Source organism: Gigantopelta aegis, chromosome 4 (assembly GCF_016097555.1).
Source record: "Gigantopelta aegis isolate Gae_Host chromosome 4, Gae_host_genome, whole genome shotgun sequence".
In the NCBI taxonomy this organism is placed as follows: Eukaryota; Metazoa; Mollusca; class Gastropoda; order Neomphalida; family Peltospiridae; genus Gigantopelta; species Gigantopelta aegis.
In genome coordinates this window covers 56,644,197-56,656,959 of record NC_054702.1, presented here as the reverse complement: position 1 = coordinate 56,656,959, position 12,763 = coordinate 56,644,197, and the positions used below count along the sequence as shown (strand labels likewise).

Sequence of the window (12,763 nt, the reverse complement as noted above, 5' to 3'; positions counted from 1 at the left end):
CCTGCCTAAACAACTTTCACCTTCCTTAATCTTTATCCTCAGAAAGGACTGCCTCATCTTCAGATGATACTGTCATGTCTTCCTCTTCAATGCTCTCATCACCAACGATCCCGTTTTCATCTGGATGAGGGTTTCTGGCAGTTGTGTTTCTTCATGGAATATTGGGTGATAATATCCATTGTAAAAATCCCAGTTTCAGTTGGATGTTGTTGGATATCAGTGAGATCGGCATTCACCCACATTTGTGCAACAAAGGATGCATCTTTCATATGAATGTTTAGCTATGCCTCACATGGTGGAATGGCACTAGCATTTATGCCCTTCAGCTTCTCCAACGGATTCTTTGTCGTTGACTTTGGTCCATAACCCTTTTCAAATATCTTGTATCGAAAGGTATTGAGTGTTGTCTTGCTTGTATCCTTTGCTTCATAGATGCTAGCGGTAAATGTTTGCAGGGTATTTTGTGTGACATGACTGCTTCAATCGCCATATCTTCAAATGCTTTTTGTACCTTTGTATTATTTTCCAGATTAGCAGATGGTCTCAACTTTCCCTTGCGAACAAATGATCCAGTGTAATCACTACCGGTGAATGCATGGAATCCTGGTAGTGCTGCACATATCTGAGGGCCAAGTATCAAACTCAAACTTTCTACAGTGATACAACATGATTACTGCTTTGTCAGTACCTGACGCACGGATGACTATGTCTCCTTTTACCCCAGTCTTGTGAGTGTCATCAACTGCTTTTGCATGAAGGCATATCTTGGTATCCGCCTCCTCGTGGTTATTTTTAAGGTCATCGACCACATCACACTTGAGAACTCCATCTACAACTTTGAAATGATGGCATTCCCCTGGAATATCAAGGTAGAGCTGGCGGCTTCCAATTATCTGTGCATATTGCTGGTCCTGCCACTCCCTTGCCAGGATCTTTGAAAGTTGGGTTTTGAATGATCAAAAACTCTCTGTTATCTGCTCCTCTTCTGCCTCACTCCATATCTTGCAAAGATGGCTGTGGGTAGTTGTCAAAGACGAGATGAATTTGAATGATAGACAATGCCATTGTTTGAATCAGAATGTTTCTTGCAAGTCCTCCGTAAGTTGACGGTAGACAGTGAGGTAATGTATGAAGGAGAAATTGGCCGTCTACAACGCATACACGTGTGAATTCGGGGTGGCCTTTTCCGTCTTTCACCTCTGATTCCAATAAATGGAAGGGAGCGCTTTTTTCTTTTTTTGCCATTTTTCCATCTTGACAATGGCACAGGTGTGAGTGAATATTCAAATATGAATGGCAAGTCCAGATTCCGTTTGGTTGCTAGTAACACCAGGTGAACCATAAGATATCTTGTACTCTTAAGTTCAGCTATTATGTGGTCTTTAGCTCTTTGATTCTTCACACAATCATTTGTAAAGGACTTTATCTTCTCTTCAAATCTGTTGAGATCACTAATGCAGGACTGTAGGAATTCTCGGTGGTGTGACTGTCCATTTTCTGGAACGCTGAGCAGACTTTCCCGAATCTTGTCACTGCCAGCCTTCCCTGTGCTTATGTTGAGCAGATAACAAGGAGTTTTTGATAACAGGACCTAAACAAAGGAAACCACAGGTCAATAGTGATGACTTGAAATCGATATCATTCAAAACCCAACTACCACAGTTCCTGGCAAAGTTGTAGATGGAGTTCTCAAGTGGGAAGTGGTCGATGACCTTAGACATAACCACAAGGAGGCAGATACCAAGATATGCCTTCATGCAAAAGCAGTTGATGACACTCACAAGACTGGGGTAAAAGGAGATACTGGCATAGCAGTCGTCATGCTGTATGACTGCAGAAAGTTTGAGTCGCCACTGTGGATTGAAGTTGGTACAGCTGCCAAAAATAACCACAGATATACCAATATAATCACTATTTACCAGATACTTAGCCCTCAGATATGTGCAGCACTACCAGGATTCCATGCATTCACCGGTAGTGACTACACTGGATCATTTGTTCGCAAGGGAAAGTTGAGACCATTTGCTAATCCGTTGGAGAATCTGAAGGCCATAATTGCAAGTGCCATTCCACCATGTGAAGCAGAGCTAACCATGCATATCAAACATGCATCCTTTGTTTCACAAATGTGGGTGAATGCCGATGTCACTGATACAACTGCCAGAAACCCTCATTCCAGATGAAAACGGGATTGTTGATGATGAGAGCATCGAGAGGATGACATGACAGTATCATCTGATGATGAGGTAGTCCTTTTTGAGGATAAAGATTAAGGAAGGTGAAAGTTGTTTAGGCAGGCAATGAAATAGAACCAGACTGGAACTCAAGTTCTGTTTTGATCAATAATTTTCTTTCTGTCTGGTGACTAATCAGAAAAATGAACCTTGAGTTGAATTTTGATCACATCAATAACTTAGTTTAGATTTAGGGACACACTTTTCGTTTTGACCTAGTCGTGGAGTTCGACTGCATTTAGTATAATCATATACTCACATTCTTTATTCATGCTGTGGTTTTGGAGAAATCCCACTTTTATTTCATGTGTTTTGGCACAGAATCGAAAGTATATCATGTGGCTTGCAGCTTGGACAAAATTCTCCAAAATTGATTATTCAAATGAGTGGCCATTACATCACCCAGAACTATTACCTATGGACCCTGTGAACTAGCTTGTATCTTAAGTTTGGTATACCATGCTTTTCACTGTTCAACTAATAGTACACTCAGAATTTCACTAAACACTGGTGAAAACAATGGAACAAGTACGTATAACTATTACAACAGTTCATACAAAAAGTATCACTGCTATAACACTCACACTGAGAATTAAAGGCAATGAGAAGATCAAGTAAATGTAATCTTTCATTGTTCAATGTGGAAATAGTCATATCATCATATTCATGTAATATTACAATCAAATAGAAAACTATTTAGTTATATTAATCATACATTTTCATTTCACGCTCATTGCATTTAAAGTGGACTAGCTACAGGAGTTGACATTAAGAATGACGGATCTTGCTTACCATACCAACAGAGAACATATTAATGTTTTAATGTACTCGTGAATGTTAATAAACCTAATATTGGCCAAATTGTTACCTTTGACCGTAAGTGAATTCAGTACAGAGGTTCATATTTAAAAATCATTGATCCTTAGTGGGGGTACCCCAAGGAATATTTTGGCATCAGTTTCGTTGATGTACTCAGTCATGCTAATTAATCTTCTAATTAGGGCTAATTAGTGGCAGCCTTAAGTGGATTAAGTACAGGAGTTGACACTTAAGAATGGTGGAGGATCTTAATTTGTACATCAACAGAGAAAATTGTAACGTTAGTTTTGTTGATGTAATAGATCGTGCTAATTAAACCTGAAATTGGATGGATTTTGACCTTTGACCCGTTCTTAAGAGGATTCAGTACAGGTTTTGACACTTAAGAATCACTGATCCTTAGTCAGGGTACCCTAAAGAATATTTTGGCATCAGTTTCGTTGATGTACTCAACCATGCTAATTAAACTTCTAATTAGTGCTAATTAGGGGCGTTCTTAAGTGGACTAAGTACAGGAGATGACACTTAAGAATGGTAGATCTTAATTAGTACATTAACAGAGAACATTTTGGTGTAGGTTTGATTGGTGTACTCAACCATGCTAATTAAACTTAAAATTTGGGGTATTTTGAGGAGCGGCCCCTCGGATTGGTACAGGAGATGACACTTAAGAATGGCCGTTTGGGGGTCCCACAGCCCACACCTACATATTTCAGGCCTCAGACTTTTTGTACTCGCAATGCTAATTAAAACTCTCTGGGCTCCCGGTTTATATATTATATCCCATTGAGTTCCGACCTGGGAACGATGTCTAACTTCACTAGGTCAAAATAGAGTAATCTTAAAATAAGCGAGAGTTTATATATTTTGCATGGAATAATATCCAATGTCACAGAGTTTGTGTCCATACAATAATTTGACCCGGCAAATTTTAATGTTTCAAAGTTACTGAATTTTAATTTTAGATATAAGAAAACGAACTGTAACATTTCTTTTAACTAGTTTTGATTTCACTCATGCAGAAATTTCAATTGATGCACGGATTTAAATGGAAAATAAACCTACGACAAATGGACCTATTGAAAATGAACAATAATTTTATGTAGTGCTTGCGTGTTTGCAAAATAAGCCGAAAACCTTTGAGAGTTGTCACTCCTGAACAGAGGTGAAATAACAAGTGATATTTGATATGTTTATTACAAGACGTGGGCTCCATTGGCCGTCAGGAAAGGCTTTTCCTCTGTCACTAGTTATCGTTTACGTGTGACTAAAGAGCTCGCAACAGGGCGCAGTACCTTTTATTCAATTGTCTGTTTTCTTAAGAAGCTGTTTAAAGGCCAGACGATCCCCCATTTTATCGACTGATGTAGATTTATAGGCAACAACAACAACTCACAGAGACCTTAGGGTCGCTCCATCCTTTCAAGGTCAGCGATGCCTGACATGCGCACAATGTTTTGTGGCAATATCAGACGACACAAGACGCCAAGTCAGTGTTTATAAAGTGTTTTGTCTTCTGAAAAGAAACAGTCTAGACCAGAGGGGGGATAAGGAAGTGGCTAATATCTACTCCTTTTATTCCCACCCATGTAGTAACTTACTACATGGGTGGGAATAAAAGGAGCACGTAGGCCTACTACTGAGTTCATTGGAGGATCCAAAATCGACTCAATCGGGGGCAGAGAGTATAGTTCGATCCATATGTCGTCAACTGTGTCAGTGTGTGGGGTATAATTTTAAGTCAGAGAAAACAGCTGCACAGTGTTTCTTGAGTGTCTTAAACCTTCTTTCAAGCACTTGGCGAAAAGATAATTATATCACTATATATAAACATTGGTGAAAAATTACACATTAGAAACCTGGGTGAATAAGTTTAATATGTTCTAATGTATACAACAACGACGACGGCACCCCTCCCCCCCCCCCCCAAAAAAAAAAAACCTACAAAAAAAATGAAGAGGCATTAATAGAAGAGGAACACTAGTCTAAATTAAACTTAGTCTACTACGACCATAGCTTTGAACATTATTATGTAATTACCCAGAATTGCGTTTAGCAGTGAAAATGTCAGAAAATATTATTATATATTACATGGCCACCACCAGCCAAATAGGTCCGATATGTTGCTTATTTAACAGCACTCTCAGTATTGTTGGGTCTGTCCTTTTTTTGTTTTTTGGGGTTATAATTGTGTTATGTCCCTTGGACCAACAACCTAAGACGTTAGTCACTCGTGAACGTTTAACATTTTCATTTGAATAAATAAAAGCTCGTAGCCAGCTGGTGTCAATTGAGTGTGGAGGTAGGCATTCAGTTTTGAAGGGGGGGGGGGGATATATGTAATTAAGGCTAAAATCATACCATAGCTAAAATCCAGCATATTCTAGTGGGGGAATCGTCTTTTCAAGAGGGAGACGTCACCTATGACCCCCCTATCTTCTGGATTGAATACATATAATAATATAGGGTTTTGTGTTGTTGTTTTTTGTTGTTTTTGTTTATCCTAAGGAAGCATCGTGTTATTGCAATCTTGCAGTAATACTTCAATGGGCAGAAATATACTACAGTGTTCTTATGGATGTGATTTTATGTTCAGCGGAAGCAGACACATTAACATATCATGAGGCGGCACATCATAATATTTACTGGAGCACCCACATTTGGGGAGGGGAATCCACATTATCAGTCTATTATTACTTGTGTTTACACGTGTTGTAGCCAACATAGAGAATAATACATGAGTGGCCGTTAGATACCATTTATCTCACTATGAGTTGTTTTAAAATGTATCTAGCGAGCGAAAGCGAGTTTGTAACGTTTTAAACAACGAGTTGTGAGATAAATGGTATCTAACGGACACGAATGTATTATTCTATTTCTTACATATCCTCAAAAACCAGGTTTTAAACACATTTTAACATCTTTTTCGACTAAAAGTTATTTACAGCCGTGGCACTTGAAGCTAACTTACGCGCCACAGACCCATGATTGTCAGGTTAACTATACGTCACAGTCTAATCGATTTCTATCGTGTAGTTTTTCATTGGATGTATAGAATTGGTGACCTGGTTATCGTATGTCTTGAACAACCATATGTGTAACCAAAAATAAGGCATGGTGTTCTCACCAACGGGTGTGCAAGAAAGCCAAATATATAAGATTAAAATGGTGTGGAAAACAAAGAGATGTGGTTACATCAGTGTGTCAGGCCATCTTTGACCATGGGCCCTATTTAACAACAACAACAACAACAACAACAACAACAAAAAACACACAAAAAACTCCGCAAAAAGCATCGAAAATTTACGTCTGCGACTAGCAGTTATACCAGGAATATATTTACATGTGTTTGACATCTATTCCATAATACGGAAGATGGAGCATTTTAAGGACAAATAAAATTAAATATGTGCACTTCAAATTATATTTGTTGTAGTATAATAATAAAGAATTGTGGTTTATATATTTTTGGAAAACAATTACCTATGTAAATAATGTGTTTGGTTTTTGTTTGTTTGTTTGTTGTTTTGTGGGTTTTATTTTGTTGTTGTTGTTGTTGTTGTTGCAGTTTTGTTGCAGTTTCTAACCTACTACAGGACACCACAGGGTCTAAAATGAAATTAATCCAACGCAAATTGATGCATTCTAGATGACAGATTTTAATCAGCGCAAATTTATGTTCTTGGTGCACTTTTAACTGTAAAGATTTAAGTATACTGTACATAGCATGGTCAACTATGCGCTTGGACTTCCATTATTTCAAATTAAAAAACCCACATTAATCTTGAATCCCTGACACTAAGATGAGACTGCAATGGATCTAAATAAATGATATATCACATTCAGAGCAGTGGACACGAGCTGCGTGCTGCATACGATCTAGAGACTGAAGATCCATCTGGAACAACAAATCATCATCAACCTACCCGCTATTAATAATCTGCCACTGACAACTTAAAAGCGTAGTAATGATACAGTTCTTTACCCTCCCTCCCCCCACCCTTGCCAGAATTCAGCGACATCTGCTGGTTGTCCATTCTATCTCGATGACCAGGTCATTCCCCTAACACTGGATATGGAGGGACAATGAAGTATCATCTTTTTCTTCTTTTTTTACAAGACGGATAAAGAGCCGGCAATGGGCGAATTAGCCATAGGTGTCCACAATAATCGCGCGCACGCGACCGGCGTGCGTCTGCGCGCGAACCGCACGCGACCGGCATGTGACCCGCCGACCACCTGTCCAAACACCCAATCTTTTACAGCGTCTGGGACTCTCCAGGCGAAATGTGTGTAGTGACCGGAGAAGAGTCAATTATCCATAGCAACGACGTTTTGTTGGTGTGTCTGTACTTCCTTTTGATTGATACCTACCGTGTCACGTTTCATTGAAGTAGTAGGTAGACGATAAATACCTCTTTACAGGATAATGCTCTTAAAATCTTAAAACAGTTTTTTTTTTCTTCTTCTTTTTTTTTCTTGTTTTTTTTTTATTTATTTTTTACGGTTATTAGCCTATTTTTTTTTAATTCATAACTTTTCATAATGGTATTTCAGTTTTATGTGATATAAAAGTAGAGAAGGTATTTTATTTTGTATGTAATATAAAATAACAAAGGGTTTCGAGGGTTTCGAGAAACATGTGAAATGGACCATGTGTTGTGGACAGGACAGATGTTTGGTTTGGATTTCCCAGTTTGTTGATTGATTCAACACATGAGGGGCGGGACGTAGTCCAGTGGTAAAGCGCTCGCTTGATGCGCGGTTGGTTTGGGATCGATCCCCGTCGGTGGGCCCATTGGGTTATTTCTCGCTCCAGCCAGTGCACCACGACTGATATATCAAAGGCCGTGGTATGTGCTATTCTGTCTGTGGGATGGTGCATATAAAAGATCCCTTGCTACTAAATGAAAAATGTAGCGGGTTTTCTCTCTGAGGCTATATATCATAATGACCAACTGTTTGACATCCAGTAGCCGATGATTACTAAATCAATGTGCTCTAGTGGTGTCGTTAAACGAAACAAAACTTCTTTAACACATGGAGCATAATGTAAACGCTTGTACCACTGAACGCTGAAACCAGTCTGTTCATTAAATAGTTCTAGTCATGTATGGGGCTAGTAGTAAAACAAGTCCAGTAGTAAAGCGCTAGCGTGATGAACGGTCGATCTGGGATCCCCGTCAGTGGGCCCATCAAGATATTTCTCGTTCCAGCCAGTGCATCACGACTGGTATATCAAAGGCATTGGTATGTGCTATTCTGTCTGTGGGTTGGCGCATATTAACAATTTCTGGCTACTAATGGGGAAAAAAATGTAGCGGGTTTCTTCTCTAGGACTATACGTCAAAATAACAAACTAACTTCCTTTTAGTCATGTAAAGTCTTGTATGTTTACGTACGTACTTGTGTGTGTAGCCTATATATGATGTAGAGGTCGGGATGTAGCCCAGTGGTAAAGCGCTCGCTTGATGCGCGGTTGGTTTGGGATCGATTCCCGTCAGTGGGGATTTCTCGCTCCAGCCAGTGCACCACGACTGGTACACAAAAGGCCGTGGCATGTGCTATCCTGTCTATGGGATGGTGCATATGAAAGATCCCGTCCTACTAATGGAAAAATGTAGTGGGTTTCCTCTCTAAGTTGTGTTGAGTGCGTCGTTAAATAAAACATTTCTTTCTTTCTTTTCTCTCTAAGACTATTTGTAAAAATTATCAAATGTTTGACACCGAATAGCCGATGATTAATAAATCAATATGCTCTAGTGGTGTCGTTAAACAAAACAAACTTTATTATATATCATGTACGTATGTATAAAAGTATGTTTTTATTTATTTAAGTGTTTATTTATTTATTTATTTATTTATTTACAAGTATTAATAACAGTACGTATTCTGATTAACTTTACCAATGTTTAGAAATATATTGGCAGTGATGGAAATTGATTTTAAGTACTGGCGTAGCCAGGGTTTTATATTGGGGGTTACCCACATCATGGAGGTAGGGGGCAAGCCACACTATTTATGAGTCATGAAACTGGGGGAAAAGGGGGTGTTATTGGGGGCATGACCCCCATGCACATCCCCTGGCTTCATATACTTATCATTTGTGACACCCAATAGCCGATGTGTATTTTTGTGCTGGGGTGTCGTTAAACATTCATTCATTCATTCATTCATTCGCCAGTGATCATATGAGCTTCATCAGCGAGGAGGAGGGGAGGGGAGGGGAGAGGAGGGCTCTACCACCGAACTGCATCTTGTTGCTACACTGCTACTAAGAATGATACATGTGCATACACAACACTTGTGTGTATACCCGTGTCCACGGCAGCGCGGGGAGCAAGTTGCCAGCAGCGACATCTGTCGGTATCCAGGTGTGCACGACCGAGGTATGTTCCTTTGTCCAAGCGCATTCTGGAAGAAAGAACAATAAAAACATGCTACATTGTCGACGGATATCACAGCAAAGAGCATTACCGATTATCCGCTTGTAGATCATAGGGGCGTAAGTTGGGTTGTGTTCGGGTGGTTAGGATGCCCCCACCCCCTCTCTCCCCCAGCTGAGGTTAACACTATTTTACAGTGTAATATTATCCCTTTTATATAGGTGTCTAGGGAAAATATAGACAAAAGAATCCGCTAGGTTCATATTCGATCCCTCCCCGCCCCCATTCCCCCCACCATTTCTAAATCACGCTACGTCCCTTGATGAACCACAGGGCAATGTTCCGCAGGCAGTGGCAACTGTGGAGGTGGTGGTTGGATATTCAGCTAATACTCTTGGCAATTTTACGAGTAGCTTTGAACCATTACTCTGCTTCCATTGTGGGGACCCAGATGTTACTGTTTTGGGGGCAAGCAGGTCAAGTAATCAACATGCATTGTCCACAGTTCCTGAAAAGCATGGCTGGTGATTATAGAACATATATAACGCATGTCCACATGCTTCGGGGCTGGGTTTGACCAATAATGAGGGTTATTAAAGCCATGATAGTTACAGATAATGGCACCGATATGGTAGTTCCATCGTCACACACACAAAAACATGTCTTCTTGTCTTTTTGTTTCATTGTTGTAGCATTAAAGGGATATGATAAGATGGGCTTTAATATCAGTATCAGGGACTTGTTAGCACATGTTTGAACTTCCTCGTTTTATGTGATTAAACTCCATGCATAAATGAACCGTATACAGGTTAGTAGCCTGCGGCATGGCATGTGACTGATTATTATTATTAAAAAAAATATATATAGATCTTGAAATAGAAACGGCAGGTGTTTCACTCGCACTTACACTTCACTCAGATTCTCTTACAATTTTCTTATCACGTTCTACTTGTATACACACTATGCACACAGGCAACCCTTACAATTGCCCACGGCAATCGGCAATGCCGTGGAGATTGCCACGGACGTTTTAATTTTCCGTCAAACGATCACATTAAGACACTTGTCTTGAGCTTCTGTAAACATTAACTCAACCTGGAACCAGAGACGTATTTGAGTATTTGGCGACTAATATTTTTGCCCCCCCCCCCCCCCCCCAATGGGCCATGGAGACACTTAATATTAAAGTATAAGTATGGTCAGGCATATGTCGGAATAGGGAAAGTACGTGAATATTTGGGGGTTCGGGGACTTGGTCCTTCGTGAAAATTGAAAATTAGTTGTTGCATTTTCCTGCATTTTACAAGTATAATTTATCAAGGCAAATGTTCGTAAAAGGAAGGAAGGAAATGGTTTATTTAACGACGCACTCAACACATTTTATTTACGATTATATGGCGTCGAACATATGGTTAAGGACAACACAGATATTGAGGGAGGAAACTCGCTGTCGCCACTTCATTGGCTACTCTTTTTCAATTAGCAGCAAGGAATCTTTTATATGCAGGATAGCACATACCACGGGCTTTGATGTACCAGTCGTGGTGCACTGGCTAGAGCGAGAAATAGCCCAATGGGCCCACTGACGGGGATCGATCCCACACTGACCGCGCACCAAGTGAGCGCTTTACCATTGGGATACGTCTCGCCCCTATGTTCGTAAATGCCCCTGCGCCCCCCCCCCCCCCCTAGATCCGCCTCTGCTTTAATGTATGTTTAACACTAATAAATATATGAAGGGTGCACGGGAATAACCTGTGATGTCACGCTTTTAGCAAATTGATATTTACTCTGCAATCGTTAAATATTTACACCTAAGCATGTATGATTTACCAACAACTCTTAATGGTCTGTCTTATTATAGCTTTGTATTTTATCGTGTCATTGTGACATACACGACCTTTAAAATATTGACTATCTGTTTGGACATCATATGTTATTCCCTTGGACCCTTCATATATCTGTAAATGTTAAATAACAATTTTATTAACTTATATTACACTTCTTATACGATATATAAATCTATTTAATGCTTTTTGTGCAGTCGTGTTCAATGACGAGGTTGTGGAATTTCCAGTGTGTGTGTGTGTGTGTGTGTGTGTGTGTGTGTGTGTGTGTGTGTGTGTGTGTGTGTGTGTGTGTGTGTGTGTGTGTGTGTGTGTGTGTGTGTGTGTGTGTGTGTGTGTGTGTGTGTGTGTAACAAAATTGTTTAAATTATGTTGTGTTGTTGGTGTGTTTATAATATGCATTGTTTTTTTCATTATTCAATGTATTTTTAAATGTTTATAATAATTCTGAGTTTCTGGTGGATAATGTTTTAAGACTTTCAGGTTGCTTTTAAAATATCTATGAAGTATATATTCTAACATATCGATAGTATTTGTATTAAGTGCTCGATTGAATAGTATAGAAAATGTATTTATATCATATGCTATTAATGTTAATTAACACACACACACACACACACACACACACACACACACACACACACACACACACACACACACACAGACACAGACACACACACAATAATAACAACAAAAATCCAATTGTATCAGTCATTTTGAATATACATGTATTTGTGTTTTTATTGAAAAAAAATTTTTTGGCATAAACAACAAAATGATTGGGCACAAGTTTGCCAACTTTCTAGGCCCTCTCCTGCTATATATATATATGTAGATGCAAAATAATTTAATGAAAACAATTACATAATTATAATATAATAGTAACGTGAACATATGGAATATAAAATGTATAGATATTAAGACAACAAAGTTTAGCAGTTTGGTAATTGTGCTTAAATAAAAGTGGCACAGATAGCCAAGAGACAAGCACCTGTCGCGGTTGGAGAGACAAGGACTGGGATGTGGAGGTGGACAGCGAAAGAAGTTGTAAGATAGGAGTTGCCAGATCGGGAATAAATGAGATGGAATTCAAAGGAGAGAAAGGAAAGGGGGCAGTGGGATAAAAAAAAAAAAAGGAAAAACAAAGAGAGAAAAAACTCGCGACTTTCAAAGTGATTTAATTAAGGCATCATTTGTCAGTATAAGTAACAGGAGATTTTCAATATAAAATGAAAGAAAGAAAGAAATGTTTTATTTAACGACGCATTCAACACATTTTATGGAGAGAGCAAACCCGCTGTCGTCACTTCATGGGCTACTCTTTTCAATTAGCAACAAGGCATCATTTATATGCACCATCCCACAGACAGGGTAGTACATACCACGGCCTTTGATATACCAGTCGTGGTGCACTGGCTGGGACGAGAAATAGCCCAATGGGCCCACCGACGGGGATCGAGCCAATACAAAATGAAAT

The 12,763-nt window shown here is 39.3% G+C and overlaps 1 protein-coding gene across 1 annotated transcript in view; it reads right to left on the bottom strand.

The window, feature by feature from the left end:
- Positions 1-25: 25 nt before the first annotated feature.
- The window catches only part of LOC121369898 (suppressor protein SRP40-like), a gene marked incomplete at its 5' end in the record, with an annotated part of 33,476 nt that continues 20,738 nt past the window's right edge, over positions 26-12,763 (bottom strand). The window contains 5 exons of the mRNA XM_041494977.1: positions 26-120; positions 689-932; positions 1,340-1,545; positions 1,658-1,875; positions 9,370-9,467. Coding sequence (XP_041350911.1) covers positions 26-120; positions 689-932; positions 1,340-1,545; positions 1,658-1,875; positions 9,370-9,467 — 861 coding nt within the window. The remainder of the gene's footprint in view (positions 121-688; positions 933-1,339; positions 1,546-1,657; positions 1,876-9,369; positions 9,468-12,763) is intronic.